The 17,954-nt window shown below is 46.4% G+C and overlaps 1 protein-coding gene across 2 annotated transcripts in view; it reads right to left on the reverse strand.

Moving 5' to 3' along the window:
- TIA1 (TIA1 cytotoxic granule associated RNA binding protein) overlaps nt 1-17,954 on the reverse strand; it is a 267,173-nt gene that overhangs the window by 211,637 nt on the left and 37,582 nt on the right. For both annotated transcript variants that reach the window (XM_085636215.1, XM_085636216.1), the window contains exon 2: nt 2,990-3,086. In XM_085636215.1, coding sequence (XP_085492341.1) covers nt 2,990-3,086 — 97 coding nt within the window. The remainder of the gene's footprint in view (nt 1-2,989; nt 3,087-17,954) is intronic.

Below are 17,954 nucleotides of genomic sequence, written 5' to 3' on the forward strand. Positions count from 1 at the left end.
GGTGGGTACAACACCTATTATTTCACCCTCCAGTGGGAGGGAGACATGAATGTTTCTGGTTGGCTGGGTTCCCATATACAAGATGGCAGGGACTGAGTGTTGTGATTCACCTCATCTCTGCCACCTGAGGGGTAAGGTTGCCAAAGGTGGGCACACCCCCCTTCATAACTTGGTTTTCCCGCCGATTCCCCCGCCTAAAGTGGGGGTCAGAACCAGTGAGGGACAGTTGCTGGAAGCAGCAAATGGCGGGGGTAGCTCACAAAGGCGGCAAGCCTTTGAAGCTTCTCCATCGTGGGCCGGCCCATCCTGAGGGAGGAGACTTGGCACCTCGTCCCAGGATGTGCATTGTTTCAGACCCCCAAGAGCAGCAGGCTCTCGGCCCAGAGGTCCAGAAAAATGTCTGGTGGTGGCAGCTGGTGAGCAGCTACTCAGCCAGGACACAGGTGTTGGGTCGTTTTTCAGGGGTCATCTCGGAGATGCCCTCCAAATGCATTTTTCATTAAATCCCACACTAGCATCAGTGTGGGTTTAATGTGCTGAAGTTTGACACCAAACTTCCCAGTTTTCAGTAAAGCTATTTTGGTGCGGTGGAGTTCGTAATAACAAACTCCCAGCACTTTATTCTCTTAATTGCATTACTGCACTTACAATGTGGTACCCTCACCACTGGTTTAGTGCACCCAGCTAGAGGGGTGGCTGACATATGCCAGGGCAGTTGGTTGTAGGCTCGGCATACAGGGATGTGTGCCATGTTGACTCTTCACTTTGTTCTGCACCAAAACACGCAGTCTGCAATGGCAGTGTGTGAGAGTGTAAGGCTACAGGACCTCTAAGGGTGGCACCAAAGTGATGCAGCCCTTCGAAGCCTTCCCTGGCCACAGTGCCCTTGGTACCATTTACAAGGGACTAACATGTGGCCAAAGAGTGCTATTTGGGTTTTGTCTTAATGCAGTTTTAGGGAAAGAACATAGACCCAGGATATCTATTTAGCAGGATACCAGGGCACACTCAAAGTGTATCAGAAGTTAGGCAAAAAGAGGGCACTTTCTTACAGGATGCCAAAAGAATTACTGCGTATCCATGGTCTTGCACCTGAAAAATACTGCTTTGCTCTGGGGATAGTGACCGTCCAAACTGGATTTTAGCATTGGATATGGGAGCAAACAAGGATTACCATACTACACTGCCCATACATACTCTCAGTCCCCAGGTTTAGTGTGGCTGAACGTTTCAGCCATCTCGAAAATGCCCAAAGTAGGTAGGATTAGCTCCAGGAAACTCTACCCTATTGGTTAGGATGTGCTTAGGTGTCAAAACCACCCATTAGCTCCTGCCAGCCTATGGCCTCCCCAGGCACCCACTTTAGAACACTCCTAGACAAGAGGATGCCAGGAGATGACTTGACTTACTGTCTGTGACCCGAGAAGAGCCCTGGGGACTGGACCCGCTTGAGTTCCTGTTAAAACTACAGAGACACAACAAGCTTCAAGAAGTCCTTTTTAGGAACAGCCCAGCTGACCGGTGGCTAGTGGACTGGGACGGAACCCTGCTGTTCAGCTTCTGCACGAGACCCTGCAAGACTAAGTGCCGCCCCTGAGGAACTTTATAAGTGTACTACTGTGTGGATCGGTGGTAAAATATTTGACCCGGGCAAATCTGATTGGCATATCCGACCCATGCTTCATTGCGGTCACAGTCAAATTGCTCCTAGGTCTCAGTCTACTGCAAATATTGACTATCATTGGTACTTTGTGCTACTTGGTTTAAATTTTACTTAAAACATGATACACCTCATACCTTCAGTTCTCCTTACTGAGTGCTTGTCATTTTGGTATCACTTTTCTAATCTGTTCCATGATTTTTACTAACCATGCAATTATACTTACTTGTTAATAAAGTATTATTTTTTATAACAGCTAAGCATTGACTGGAAACTGATGTGGCGTATAAGTTACTGTTATACTAATTCAAGAGTTTTTATTCCCACCTACTTGAGAAACCTTGAACTGATAGTCCTTGGTACCATGAACAAGTGCCTATAAGAAATAAACTGGTTACCCAACTGAAACAAACCATTGTGTCCCTAGGAAACAAGTGGTAAACGACAATGGTTATTTCGCCAGCATTGCATAAACTGACTGCTCATAGCCTCAAATTGTCACACAACCTTGAAAAATAGGATTCCAACACCGTAGAAGGAGGAATAGTTGGGTTTCAGGATATAACCATAATGCATGCATCAGCTAATACGATATATTTGGTCAAGAACAAATATTAAGCTTGTTTCTAGCAACATATCATGATCTGGTTTTTGTGCAACTGGTCTTCCATTTCAATATTTGTTTTCTACATTTTATGACGACTACTGCTACACTGTATGGGTTAACATTTACATTTTACTTACACAGTGAAGGCACTTGGCATGGCATCACAAATCGTCACAGGACCATTAACCCATCTGAATCCCAAATTAAAGGTTAAATAATACAGTGCAACATTTCTACAGAATTATTCTTAGCATTGACCCAAACACAAGACGTTATGCGAAACTGTTGCATATGACAGGAGAGAAGAGCTCTATGTGACGTTTACTCCCAATCATCATCTCTTTTTTTTTATCCAACTGAATTCCAATACAACAGTGAAAGGGCTAGATGCAAACTTTCAGTATCAAAACCTTAAGTCGTAGTGGCTACCTGCGATGGCTTGGATACTGCATTCATGTACTTTAAAAGGATAGTGCAATCAAACATGCATGCCAATGATTTAAACCACAGGTTTTAACTTCAGTTTGAGTGCTAACAGAAGACCAAACTACTTTAATTGCCATGTTGGAACACAAGATCCAGTATTATGTAGACTATCACAAATGCAGAGCAGGCATAAACAGCACTAGTAGTGGTGTGATGCGCCTCCCAGGCAAGCTTTTGCTTAAGAATATTGGATTCAGATAAAGAAATTAGGCAATACATGTTTTTATAGTACGTACGTCCATTATCATTTTGCAGCTTTTGCATGGCCCTATCTGACTGAAAAGTTGGAGAATCAAAGCTTCCGTCACATCTCTTGAAAGATTCCCAACATACCTGTCGAAAACAAGAAAAAAAAAAGTCAGTACAAAAGTAGTCTATTACTCATACTAAAAGACGTAATTTTTAATTTAAAGAAAATCAGAGAAAAAGCAAAGGCAATAATGTTCCTTCTAGCCTTTAATCGTCCCATAACATACCGCTGGTTAAAAACAAACCTTATTAAATGCAAATGAAGATAGAAATGCATTTTCATTTAAGACACCGTGCGCTACCAGAGTTCAGTTCGTTTCTATCAGTTAACATTTCTATTATGAACAATTTATATCAGAACACAATGTAAGGCAGGAGTATGAAAGCCAAAGAGGAAAAGGTAGTATTAAAATTACAAAACTAGACAAAGTAGAACAGCTTAAACACAAGTTTACTACTGAATTCCACATTTTTAAGTATGACTTTATATAGACTTAGTCAGTAAGGGGAAGTTGTCACTTACAGAATAGGTTTACTGAAAGGGGGATGAAGGATTAAGAATCAAAGCACAGAAACATCATCTAATATCTGAAATTATAGGTAACCACCAGGTACCATCTCAGCATTCAGAGAAGTGAAAAGCATCCACTATAGGGAGGCACTCAATAGTCGAAAAAGTGACGACCTGAATTGCTATTTCGGATTAAACTGCAATGGCCAGGATTAATTTGTCACAGGTTTATTTCTCCTCTTAAATGTATATATGTGCATACACCAGGGAGCTTACTGCTCAGACTATCAGTCACTTATATCCAGAGGAAATAAATCAAATTGGTAATTTAGTACACTACACAGTGCTTACTTGCGTCATTCGGAGGTACAATGTGCACTAGATTTTAGTGAGAAGCCACCTTAACTACTTACCTTTCTACTTATTCACTCAAAATCAATACATGGCGGTATAGACACAACAAGGATACAACTGCACCCATTCGTTCACCACATCTCACTTTTCTTTCACAACTGCTACATCTCCTTCCCTTAAAATGTGATCCAAAAACATGCAATCCAAGTAAATGATGCCTTCAATCACTGATACCAGTTCTAACTACCTACAACTGCTGAAGCCGATTTAAATGTACATTGTAGGAAGCTGGCTCTGTATATACTATACCAAAGTGAGGAATAGTGTGCACGGAGTGCAGTGGAACCCCAAAGGTAGGCAGTGGTGAAGTTAGATAGCACCTTACTCTCTATTTGTGGTAATGTGGTCGAGCAGCAAGGCTTTATCAGAGGACAGTGTTAAGCATTTGTTGTACAGTCAGCAAATTAATTCACACACTCAGACTGAATTTCAGACCAATTGTTTTTGTATAAAAACCAGTGGCGGCTCCTCAAGGGAGTGCTGCGAGGCGGGCCGGGTATAGTAAACTCGAGAATATGGCTGAACAGAGTGAAGTAAATGCATCGCTGCAATGCAGCGCACTCAATGTAGTTAGTTAGATTTAAGGGCGTTGCAGGTAGGTAAAAGGTTGGGACCAATAGGTCCCTTCTCTGGTGTGGGTACACTGCCACCCTCCAGTGGGAGGGGGGCATAAGCCTTTCCCTGGTTGGCTGAGTCCCTCCATCTGCAAGATGGCGGGGACTGAGAGTTGTGCTTCACCACGCCTTCCTACGTGAGGGGTGGAGTTGGCAGAGATGGGCACACCTCTCTTCCACACTTGCTTTTCCCGCTGGTTCTCACACCCTCAGTGGGTGTCAGAACCAATGGGGACCAGTTGCTGAAAGCAGCAAGTGGCCTCGGGAAGCTCATGTGCATGGTTTCAGGACCCTGACAGGAGGCTCTCGACCCAGGGGTCCAGAAAAAGGTCTGGTGGTGGCAGCTAAAAGCAGCCACGCAGCATGGATACTTGTGGTAGGTCGTTTTTCATGGGGCTTCTTTAAGATGCCTTCTGTGTGCATTTTTCATTTAATCCCACAATGGCATCAGTGTGGGTTTAATGTGCTGCGAAGTTCAATACCAAACTTCTCAGTTTTTAGTGTAGCCATTAAGGTGCTGTGGAGTTCATAATGACAAATTCCCAGCACCATATACTCTTAACGGCAGCACTGAAGTTACAATGTCTAAAAATGGACACTGTAGGGGTACAGGGCTCATGCACGGAGACGTGGGGACACCTGAGGTCCTCTTCTTCATGGCCTGGGCGTTACTGATCCAGAGGTGTTTTAGGCGTCATGTTCTCTTACCTGAAGCAGGTGAGGGGGCCTGCATGGGGAGGCTCCAGACGACATCGGGGTGTTCACGAGGGGTGAAACCACGATGGACTCTAGCTCTGGAGCGCTGGGGAACCTTGTTGGCACCAGTGGTCCACTTCAACTCGGGCCGGAGGCAACGGATGCAGTGGTTTCTTTAGGTGTGGCGGTTCTGGAGGCTTAGGAGTCTTTTCTTTGGAGTTTCTTCTGAGCAGATCCACTGTTCACGGGAGGTCTTGATCTTTACTGAAGGCAAGCAGTCTTCTCCGGTTCTGAAGGTGCACAGCTGCAAGACGAGTCGCCTTTAGCATAGTTTAGACGGAATAACGCAGACAGGTCAGCTGGGCTGGGGCCAAGTCAGATACTCTCTTCTGTTTTCGTTGCTCATCGTATGTAGTCAGGATCTCCTTCTCTGGGGCCAGGGACTCACCCTGAATACTAAATTTAGGGTTGTTAGGGGAGTGTAGGGTAGTAGCCAATGGGTAAATGAACCTTGGGGTCACTATGCCCCCTATATGACCACTCCCTGTTGGAAGTGGGCATAACCCTGTCCAAGAATTCCTAAGTGCGCCATCACAAAGATGGCTACTTCTGAATATTTGTATCCACCACACAGTAGCCCACTTAGGAGTGCTACTAGCCAGGATGTGGCAGGACTACCCGACTAGTAAATGTTCCCGCCCGACCAGGTGGCAAGGGGGTCCTAGACAAAGGGTCTATGTCCTCTCCTGTGAGGGGGAACCAGATTCATATTTCTAAGGCAGAAGTCCTTTGAGGTTTGCCGCCCAAGAGGCTAATCAGCAGGTCATCCTGTGGGAGTGGGTGTTAAACCCTTTACTCACACAGGCTTTTGTTCTGGTTCTCCGAGAGCAGAGGCTCTCACCCTAGGAGGTCAGAACATTTTTTTTTTCTTTCAATTTTCAAAAATCTTTTTTGCCTTGTAAAAAATAGTACAGGACCAATCATCTACAATCAACCCAGCCGTGAAAGGGCTCTGCCTGACGGTTGGGCAGTCAGGTGGACTCATACACGGCCATTCAGCCGACATCCCGGAGGACCGGCGGCGTTTCAATAATACAGCATATTCAGAAACACAATCATGCACAGAGCATCAATAATAATTGCACCAGTCCCCAGTCTCTGACTCAGACTATGGTTATGTATTCTAGGCTTAAAAAAAAAGAAAAAAAAAAAAAAAAAAGGCACTCCAGGCTGAACCCAGGAAATTCTAAACTGAACCCTAACCCCAACCGCCCACCCCACCCACCGTACGCTGGCTATCTCCCCACGTCTCCCGTCCCTATGCACATTGAGCCGCATCCCGATAATCTATGCACAACCATCCGCAGCACCCTCCCGCAAGCAGTCCACATCCGACCCTACAGTAGACAGTCACCCCCCGAATCCCCCCGCTTTAGTGTCCTGAACCAGTCTGCCACATACCCGTCCACACTCACTTCGTGTAAGTAGCCTTCCCAACAATCACTCCAAAATCCTTCACGATCACACGCCCCCAGAGTCCCGACCATGTCCGGTGCCACTCTCATCCAAGTCACGCTCAGTGGGTCCCTTGCTTTGTGTCTCCCCCTGGCCAGCCGTCTCAGTGGCCCTGGAAGTCAAATACGTACTGTACAGCCCCGTACTGTACAGCCCCCAGAAGTTCTTGGGACGACTTTTCGGCGGTAACAATTGGCTGTACGTCTCCGCCTGTGTGCTGCAGTACAGCATTTCGCTGGCCCACTGCTTCCTGGTGGGGAGTGGCCCCCTCATCCAGCATATCGCCACAACTCTCCTAGCCAGTAATAGCGCTATATCCGTCAGGCTCCGCAATGCAGGTGAGAGCGGCCTGGAGTACCCCAGCAACGCCAACGCTGGGTCCGGTAGTATCTGTTTCCAAAATTCGGCTCAGTTCCTGGAATACCTCCGACAAGAACTTAGCGATTCCCGGACAGTACCAGGCCATATGTATAAAGTCCGCCACGAGAAAATGGCAACGCTGTTTGGCGGAGCCCGTACCTATGCAATCTCTCCGGGGTGTAGTAGACCCGTTGCAAGTACTTGAAGTGCACTAGCCTATGCCGACCATTCAGCGACACCTTTCTGGTGCTGGCGCAGCAGTATTTCCACATCTTATCAGAAATGTCCATATGCAGATCAGTCTGCCTGTCTTGCCTCGCCTTGGTGCACTGGCGCTCCGTGCGCTGGTCCCCCATCTTGGTAAGGGCCGAAACCAATTTGGACGGCGTCACCATTTTAATAACATAGGTGAGCTCCGGAACTTCCGGGGGTTCCACCATGGGCCCAACAACGCGCTGCGGACCCTATGGAATTGAGAACGCTGTAGGAGCGTGGGTGTAGACTGAGCCCCGCCGGTCTGTTCCCAGGTTTTTACCACCCCATCCTGAAACAGATCTGCCATCCTGACGATGCCCAGATGACCTAACGCCTGCAGCACCCCTTGCTCGTGCAGAGGGGGGAGCCAAACCGCCCACTCCACCAGCATCAGCGGGGAATACAGTAGTGCACAGTCTTGGGCTTTCATTAACGCCTGCCAGGCATGATTCGTAGCTTTGAGCGAGTCCAAACTGCCCACGCGGCGCTCAACCGGCTGGAAGACAGTCGCTGGCAAGGGAAGCAGGTCTGCAAACAGTCGCTCCAACAGTACATGGGGAACTGCAGGGTCCGTGTGGATCCACGAGTGCAGGTGAGCCGCCTGTGCTACCCTGTAATATCGTTCCAGATCCGGAGCCCCCAAACCCCCCATGTCGTATGGCAGCGTCAACACCTCCCACCGAATTCTAGGCTGTTTACCACCCCAAGTCAGCCTGATTAGGGTCTCGGTCAGCTGCTTGAAAAAGACCTTGGACAGCACTATAGGGAGGTTACTGAAGAGGAATAGAAATCTTGGCAAGACCACCATTTTCATGATGGCTATCCTGCCCAGCAGTGACAGGGGGAGCCTATTCCACACCTCCACGTCTTCTACCAGCTTGGCGTATGCTACTCCGTAGTTTTCCCGAAGGAGGATCTCCGGGTCCTTGTGAATCCGTATCCCCAAGTACCGAACCAAATCCGTCGTCCATTGTAGGGGATATTCCATCGGGAATGGTAGCGTAACCGGGGTCAGTGGGAACGCCAACGACTTACTCCAGTTCACCTTAAGGCCGGACAGGGCACCGTACCTGACCACCTCCCACAGCACCGACGAAAGGTTCGCCTCCGGGTCCCGGACGTACAGGAGGGTGTCATCCGCGTTTGTTGATATACCGATCTTATAGGTGGGGAAATTAATGCCTTCGTGACTATGGTCTTCCCGTATCGCGCACGCCATGGGCTCCGCCACCAACGCATATAGGAGGGGTGAAAGGGGACAGCCCTGTCTGGTACCCCTGCTGACTTCGAAGGCCTCTGTAACCCGGTCTCCTATCCTCAGTCTGGCAGTAGGTCGGTAATACAGTGCCCCAAGAATCTGCAAAAAGGGTTCACCCAGACCAAACTTCCTCAGTGCCCGCACCATAAAGGGCCACTCCACAGAGTCGAATGCCTTTTCCATGTCTAGAAAAAGGGCCAAGGCCTTGCACTCCGTGCGCACATGCTGCATGGTGCCCAAGACTGTACGGATATTATAGGTTAGGTTTCTGGCCGGTATGAATCCCGCCTGTTCCGGAGCTACGAGCTCCGGGGCCAGCAGCGCAAGACGCGTAGCCAAAACCTTGGCGTAAACGTTGATCAGGGAGAGTGGTCTATAGGATCCGCACTGAGTAGGCGGTTTCCCGGGATTCAATATAGTGACAAGCAGGGCCTCTCTCATAGAAGCAGGCATGCTCCCCTCCTGACAAATGTCGAAGAGCGCAATTAGATGCGGGAGGAGCTTGTCCTTAAAGGCCTTATAAAAGGCCACCCTCAGTCCGTGAGCCCCTGGGGCGCTACCAGACCTCATCCCCTCCAAGGCCTCAAGTATCTCGTCCCCCTGCACAGGCAACATCAGGAATTCCCTCTGCGAGTTGGACGAAAAAGGCAACTTGATATAGCTGAGGTAGTCCTCAATTTCCTCTTCCATCTGAGAGGACTTAGATGTGTAAAGACCAGCCTAGTACTCCCTGAATTCTTCTAGTATCTCTTCCTCTCCAGTAACCATTGTGCCTGTAGAGGTGACAAGCTCGCCCACGACCAGGGGCCTCCTGGAATTCCGAAGTACCCTCGCCAGCAGGGAACCCGGACGTTCACTCTCCCCATACGTACGGGCCGTAGCATACTTGCCCATGTACTGCACTTCCCTATCCGCCTCCACATTGTATTCAGAGACAAACGCTTGAATCCGAGCTGCGGTGTCGATTCCGCAGCCAGGAGGTCAGAACATTTTCTCAGGTGGCAGGCGGATTGAAAACTGACCAGACTCTGGTGTCGTTGCTGACTGGTGTCTGAAGACACTTTGAGAGTGCATGTTTTGGCAAATCAGACACTGGCATTAGTGTTGTTTCACCAATACGAGATGTTTGATACCAAACATCCCTATTTTCAGTGAAGCCAAATGTAGCTGGGGAAACACGTTTTCACCAGGGTCCCAGCACATGTTTTAAAATGGCTTCCCTGGTCACTTGTACTCGCAGTAATGAAAGAGCTGCACAGGGGCATATTTGCACATGAAGGTATGCCCTCACATGTAGTACTAAGCACCCAGCCTTAGAGCTATCAGGCCTGCTGTAGGGATGACCTACAAGTATCACATGCAGGATAGGAGACATGGCACACAGGGATGTGTACAATGAAAAGAGGGATGGGCCTGCACACCTCTATTAAATTGGTTAACAAAGATCAATTGGTGCATATGGTAGTTATGTTTTTAGGTCTCGCCTGACCCAGCGCATGCGCTGGTCTGGCGAGACTTATTGAGAGGGCTCCAAAAAGTGCTACCATGTCAGCCTAGAGCCAACAGTGCATGTGCGCGGGCGCGCCGCGCTTGACCGCGATTACTTTCACGGCCGCTTTGATGTTTGATCGCGATCACTTTCGCGGCCGCACGTCCGCTTGGCTTAGCCAATAGGTCTCGCTTTCGGGACCATATAAGTATTTAGTAATGCTACTGTTGCATGGCTAAACACTTATAAGGTCCCAAAGGAGAGACCTATTGGCTATGCCAATGCTTGTTTAGTGTGCTATCACGTATAAAGGAGTCTGAGCCCTGGCTCCTTAAACTAGAATAAGAGTACAATGGAGGGTCGGAGTTATCCAAACCTGCGTGATGCACAACAATGGACCATAGGTCTTCATAAAAAGTTCATACACAAATTCTTTAATGAAATAAACAACAGTTTTCTTGTAAACAAAAAGGTTGACTTGTATTTAACAATTAACAACAGATTATAGCACAAGAAGTGGATTTTAGAAACTTGTTCCCAGACCACCCCCCCTCCGCCCCCCACCCCCCCTCCCTGTTTACACACAACAGGTCCAAAAATCTCAGTACTTCTCAAGGTCAAACCCAGTTCCAGCAAGCCTAGCTTCAAGGGAATGAGAAAATGCCACAACTGTGGTCAATGTGGCAACGTCATCCTTGGGAGCACTTTTGTTCATCCTCATACTGGCAGAAAGATCACACTTCGGCACACTTCTGATTGCAATACTGAGAATGTCATTTATGCTATAAAATGCCCTTGTGCGCTAGTATATGTAGGCAGAACATCTAGAAAAATCAAAACCCGTATAATAGAACACAAAAGCACTATACGCAATAGCAACTTAAAATCTTGCCTAGCAGCACATTGGATTCAGTTCACACACACACACACACCATACCCCAACTGAGGTATACCATTCTAGAAAAAGTAAACACGACACCTGGCATAGATTCACATACCACTTTAGCACGGAAGGAGACCTCTTGGATAAAACATTTAGGAACAATTATTCCCGGTGGCCTCAATGATCATTATGAATTAGCATGCTTTTTATAACATCTCATGTCTGTTTACGAATACTCTCATGTTATCTCCCACTTGTACAGGATTTGCACTCGTCTTGCGTTTGGTTTCAATCCCATTTTCTTTTAAGCCAGACTCTCACAACGTGACATTCTGTTCAGGATACAAAACAGCGCATTTTACTGCCTTCACATTCATTATTTCAGTGTATACATTCTTCTCACCATTCACAATAATTTCGTTGGGTTGGTTCTAGCCACAGATTAGATGTTTGGATTTGTTTTGTTAAAGTGGTTTTCATTTTATACTTGACGGTTTCATGATGCATAATCACGGATCGCCTGGAACCTGTGTGCATTTCACAATTCTACATTAGATTCTGGTCGTAGAATCGGGCATTTACATTTGTCACGGATTTCGGTTCCACTAAAGTTTTGTCTAGAAAAAACTCTCCGCCTTAATCTCGTGACGCTACTTTCCCGTTCTACACCTTATCCCATTGGCTACAGCAGTGACACCGGCACGCACTGACGTTAAATACACTGGCCCACAGTTAGATATGTTTACTGAGCGCGATTCCACGCCACAGCGGTTGTTAGTCGGAGTCTCCTGTAAAGACTTTCACGTTGTCCCACAGAGGTGAGGAATGGTTGTCTTTCCTTTTGTATACGCTGATTCCGTGACACAGATGGAGGACTGACTTTGCTTATCGTTTTCAGTGAGCCTGTCATAGCACATTTAACAACTTTAACGTTCCGGTGAGCTTGTTTGTTGATAAACTGAACGTTGGGTTTCACATTTTGCATCGATTATAGTTGCTCACTCGGAGTTCCTTTACGTTATTTTTCAGTGGAACATTGTGGGGGGGTAACACCCTATGTACAGTTGCATAAGCGTTGAACTGGTCTGATTTTTTGATTTCAGCACGCTTCTTTTAACGTGGCACTTTTTCTCTACTTTTTTCTTTTTATCGTTTGCACCTGGCACCAATTCTCTCCTTGACCGATTTTTTGTGCAGTTACTGTTATTTCACACCTCAGTTGTCTGGAATTGCTTGAGTGCACCTTATCCACGTTTTACCTTTCTTGTGTTCAGTTCCCACACGAATTTTGGTCACTCTTTGCACTTTTATTGTGCATGTTGTAGAATCTAGCACACTATGGGCAAAGACACAGGTCCACCTCACGCATTGAATGCAAATCCTAAAATTACAAATGTATACTGTTACACTGGATATTGATTCATGACCTTTTCGTTGTAGTTCCCTGTGGTGGATCTCCACTAAGAAAACCTTCTTTGATGACATCTATCCCCAGAAGAAGGGTTGTTTAAACCGAAATGCATCGGGATCTTGTTTAAAAATTGGGACTTTGTTTTTCATCACATTCTAAAACTGTAAAATGGATTTCAGCATTTTATAATGCAACAACAAAAACGCATTGTCAACGTTTCTGTTTTGAACAAAGTGACTGACTTTGTTGTTAAATATAAGTCAACCTTTTTGTTTACAAGAATACTGTTTATTTCATTTAAAAATTTGTTTATGAACTTTTTATGAAGACCTATGGTCCATTGTTGTGCATCACGCAGGTTTGGATAACTCCGACACAGGGATGTGTGACATGTTGCGTTTTCACTTTTGTCTGCACCAAGAGATGCAGCCTGCAATGGCAGTTTTGCATGTGCTTGGTGAGGGGTCCCTTAGGGTGGCACAATTTGTGCTGCAACCCTTATTGTCCCTCTGTAGTATCTCAGGCCCTAGGTCCTAGGGTCACATTTATTTGGGGCTTTCAGTGGGTGCAAAAGGTTTGGCCAATTGGGGGAACAATTGTCCAGTTCTAACTGTAAACCTCATGACTGCTGTTGCATAATAGCTGTTCTTGGAATTGCTAGGGCATATTGCTACATTGGGCACATAATATCTTACACTTTCCATTTACCTGAAAATACAATTATGAAAAAAACACAATTGTCCAGTTCTGGGAAAGAGCTCTGGCACTGGAGACCTGGAAAGCAGGAACCCAGTGCCCTTTAAAAAAAATAAACATAGCTTACAAGGCAAAAAGTGGGGGTGACCATCTCAAAAAGGTGCACTTTCCTGCAAATGGCATAAATAGATAAAGCACACGCCAGCTGCTCGGATACCACCCAAAAAATATTAAACACAGGAGAAAGTATAGCAGACTACATACATACTTTCTGTCCAGAAGTGAGATTCAAGTGAATTCTTAAAGACTGACTTGTGCGTGAGAGTAGCAGAGGCTCACCTTATTTAAACAGATTCCATAGAACTGCCTGTCCCACAGCCGTGTCTGCTTCATTAATCGATTCCAGACAGTAGTGCTTCGTAAACGTGTGCCTGCTGGACCACGTAGCCGCCCGGCAGATCTGATGGATGGGCACACCAGCGAACAGGGCAGTGGAAGATGATATAGCCCTCGTTGAATGAGCCCTCACTCCAGAAGACAGAGGCTTACCAGCCCTTTGATGGCAAAAAGAGATTGCTGATGAAACCCAACGGGCAATCGTGGGTTTGGTGACCGATTGTCCTTTGCAAGCACACCCGTAGGCCACAAACAATTGGTCAGATTTGCGAAAGGATTGAGTTCTGCTAATGTAGAATTTAAGACATCTCTTCAAGTCCAGAGAGTGTAAGCTTTGCTCCGCCGGAGTTTGTGGATGCGGGAAAAAGGTTTTTAAGAGCACTGGTTTGTTAAGATGGAAATCGGATGGCACTTTAGGTATAAAAACCAGATTAGTGCGGAGAATGACAGTCCGATCTGAATTGAAGGAATGGAGGTTTTATTGTAAAGGCGTGAATGTCACTGACTCTGCGGGAAGAGGTCAGAGCAAGGAGGAGGGCCACTTTCCAAGTTAAAAATTTGATATCCGCTGAGTGGATAGGTTCGAAGGGCGCCTTCATGAGCTGAGCCAGTACGATGTTCAGGCGCCACGTGGGTGGAGAACGCCGGATGGGCGGGAGCATTCGGAAGAGACCCTTGAAAAATTGCTGTATGACTCTGGATGAATAGAGAGAGGACGAGCCGTCTTGTCGGAAGCGAGATATTGCCGCTAGAAAGACCTTTAAAGGTAGAGTGGGATAATCCAGACTGCACTAGTTGTAGGAAGAACGGCAGAATGTGTTCTGGGGGAGCATGCACTGGATGTATGTGGGAGGAAGCACACCAAAGACAAAATCGCTTCCATTTGAGCTTATACGTTTTCACTGTGGAAGGAGCTCTTGCCTTAGCTAACACCTCCCTGCAGGCTGGAGGAATGTTCAAATGAGCAAATTCAAGGTGCTCAGGTTCCAAGCCGACAAGCTGAGAGAGCTGGGATTCGGATGGCATATCCGACCATTGTTCATTGTCAGCAGATCCGGCTTCAGGTGAAGAAGGATGGGCTCGCATTGGGATAGGAGAAGCAACTCCGAAAACCATGCCTGCCGAGGCCACCGTGGAGCTATGAGGAGTACATGGCACGGTTGTTGTCTCATCTTCCGCAACACTCGCGGAATCAGAGGAATCGGCGGAAAAGCGTACGCAAATATCCCGTACCAATTGATCGAAAGGACATTTCCGCACGACCCTTTGTGGGGAAACCAGCTTGCGTAGGACCGGCATTTTGTATTCTGAGGGGTTGCGAAAAGGTCGATTGTCGGGTGACCCCAGAGGTTGAAGACAAATTCCAGAGTCGGTTGATGTAATTCCCACTCGTGGGTTGATGATGCTGACCGACTGAGTGCATCCGCCAGTGTATTGGAAATGCCGGGCAGGTGAATTGCCTGTAGCGTTATCTGATGGAGTATGGCCCAACTCCAAATCCTCTGCGCCAGACGGGAGAGCAGTGGAGATCTTGTCCCGCCCTGTTTGTTCAGGTAGTGCATGCAAGTGGTGTTGTCCGTCTGAATGAGGACTGACTTCCCCTGGAACTGGAAGCGGAAGGATTTCAACGCCAAGAAAATGGCCATCAGTTCCAATCTGTTGATGTGCCAGCAACGCTCCGGCACCGGGGAATTGGTCACTTCCTGTTCCCAAAATTAACCGCCACCTAGAATTCCTCCCCTGCTCCCAGATGTATCCCATGTCAGCCTTCACCGTGGAGCCCTTGGGTAAGTAGTCCACTGCTTTTGGAAGAGCACGGGCCACTCTAGTGAGTCTTTTACAGAGGCAGTGTGTGACTACAGCAGTTCGTCAGAGAAGTAGTCTAGTTCACACGGAAGTTGAGTGTGTCACTGTCAGGGAGCACTCTCTGCAGCAAAGCTTCCTGAGCGTCACCCCAGTGTCGCTTGGTTGCCAAACGCAGCCGGTCATCAGCACATAGCCGCCAAGATTTCAGTCTGCTTATGTGTGATTTTTCCTTTTTTTACAACACTTTTGTGTGTGACAGTTCAGAGCTTTATGTGTCACTTGATTAGGGTGACCAGATGTTGAGAAGCAAGTACTGGGACAGGTCAGTTATATAAGCAGGAGTAAAGCCTCTAGTCTCACTGTTACATCTCGTTTCTGAGAAGTGCAGTACTTTCTAATTAACAGTATTATGTTTTTCTTGAGAAGTGCAGATACTCTCCCTCTCAAAATAAACAAGCATTTGCAATGCAATAGGTCTCGCATTTATAAGAGTTTGAGCTATTGACATTGCAAATAACAATGCTTTTTATTTTTGTTTATTTTTGTTTTCGTTATTAAAACAAACATGAAAACAAAACTAAAAGCCATTGTCATTGACAATGCCAATACCTCAAACACACGTAAATGCGAGACCTATTGCATTGCAAATGCTTGTTTTTATTTACAGGAGACTTGCAAGTGACAGCTCATCCGCTGTATCAGGTGACACTTAAAAGACAACATAATTCTTTAATGTACAGTAACAATGAAGAGACAACCAATTATGCACACCATTACATGTCGCACACAGAGCCCTCTGTCAATGCGAAAAGAGACTATATACATGACCGTGAACGGCCACAACCACAAACCCAAACTACAATAGTCAGCCTTATGGCAGAGCCGGAGACAAAAGTCAGAATGCTAGCCTTGCTTGCAGACCAGGCTCCACCATCAATCCCGGTATAAAGAACATTATTTCAGCTAAGCTAAAAGTAAAAACTGCTAGGATTTCAGTCCCTTACTTTACGCAATACTCTGGAAGGCATTTCATAATGTCAGACGTCAGCATTACCAGCTTAGAATACCCAATATAATATTGAGGGACAGGAACACCTGCGCTTGTGACAATCTGCCACAAGGTGGTGCGGTCTGGCTTATTCAGAGATGACCACAGCAACAGTGCATTATTAATTCAATATACATAAAAAAATGACTATTACCTGCCGTCCAAGCCATTCTTATAGTTCAAGGGGCCCGTCATATTTGTAGAGGTGTGATGGTTAGTGTTTGTGTTGTTACTGTCATTGGCAGCATGGTGGAGCAGTGTGTGGTGCAAGCTAAAATGGCCTCCTGACGAGAGACCTGGCACTTATTTGATTTTTTTTTATACAAATTTAGCACTGGAGTAAGTACAGGGAACCAGGTGACCTGGTCCTTTCCTGTAGACAATACTAAAGGGGGCCGGAGGACAGCAGTCGCAGAGCCCTGGATGCTTAAAGATGCACGCGTCAGTGGCTGGCACAAAGGCAACTAGAAACAAAACCTACCAGACAATCATCTGTGGCCAGAACAGGCAACAAAAAAAGTCTTATAGAGGGTTTTTAGGAAGTTCACCCCTGAAAGAAGAAAAGCAGAAAGCAAAAATAAAACAGAGGAGTATATTGAAAACGGCAGAAGTCAAAGATGAAACGGCAGGTGAACGAGACAAGATTATTTGCATTCAGTTACACTTAACCTCAGAGTCCCATCTCTCCAAAAAAAGATGGAAACTTTTGGTGCAGGATTAAGTGTACCAAAAATCAAAATGACTGACAAAAACCAAAACGGGTCTGAAAGTTTCGCTTTGCACCTCAAGCCTTCAAACTAAGCAAACCATAAGATCTCTCGGGCAATGCGATTTCACACTCTTGAGTTCAGCTATTGCATCTTGTTAACTTGCTCTGAGGTGGGCATGCATGTCAATCCTGTCTACATAGCTCACTTTTGAAAACATAGAAGTGAATGTAAACATCATTGCAAAGACTGCAATGAGACACCACTAACTATCTTCTACCATAAAATAAACTTATTTAGGTCGATGTTTCTCACCCAGATACATGTTTTTGATTACAATCACTGAAGCGGCCTCACCTCTAGAAGTCTGACATAAAATTGTGTGGGAATGATATGTCCACAAAAAGAAAGAAATATGGAGTAATGTTTGCTCACCCCAGGCACAAAAGCAGCTATGCTATGGATAAGCCATGATGAATCTCAGGGCTTGACGGCTAGCAAATCAAGAGGCAACACAAATGCCACTGTTCTGAAAGTACAGTGTACAATAGGTGCAGGTAGCTGTAAAAGAATCAGCTGACAGCTGCAGTGCCAAAGCATGCGTTCCATAATAAAAACAAGCATTGGCCGTGCCGCCCTGAAAATGACACGGCAGCGCGGCCCGCAAAAGTGATCGCGGACGCGATCAAGCATGGCGGAGGTGAGACACATGGCGGCTGCGCGCGTGCACGCTCACGTGCACGCAAGCTTTAGGCCACAGGCAGCACTTTGAGAACCCGTACACTAAATGTCTCGGCCAGACCAGCGCATGCGCTGGATCAGGCGAGACCTAAAAATGAAGAAACAATTGTACATCATATACAAAAAAAATTAGGAAACATTTTACTAAAAAT

This window comes from Triturus cristatus, chromosome 11 (genome assembly GCF_964204655.1).
Source record: "Triturus cristatus chromosome 11, aTriCri1.1, whole genome shotgun sequence".
In the NCBI taxonomy this organism is placed as follows: domain Eukaryota; kingdom Metazoa; phylum Chordata; class Amphibia; order Caudata; family Salamandridae; genus Triturus; species Triturus cristatus.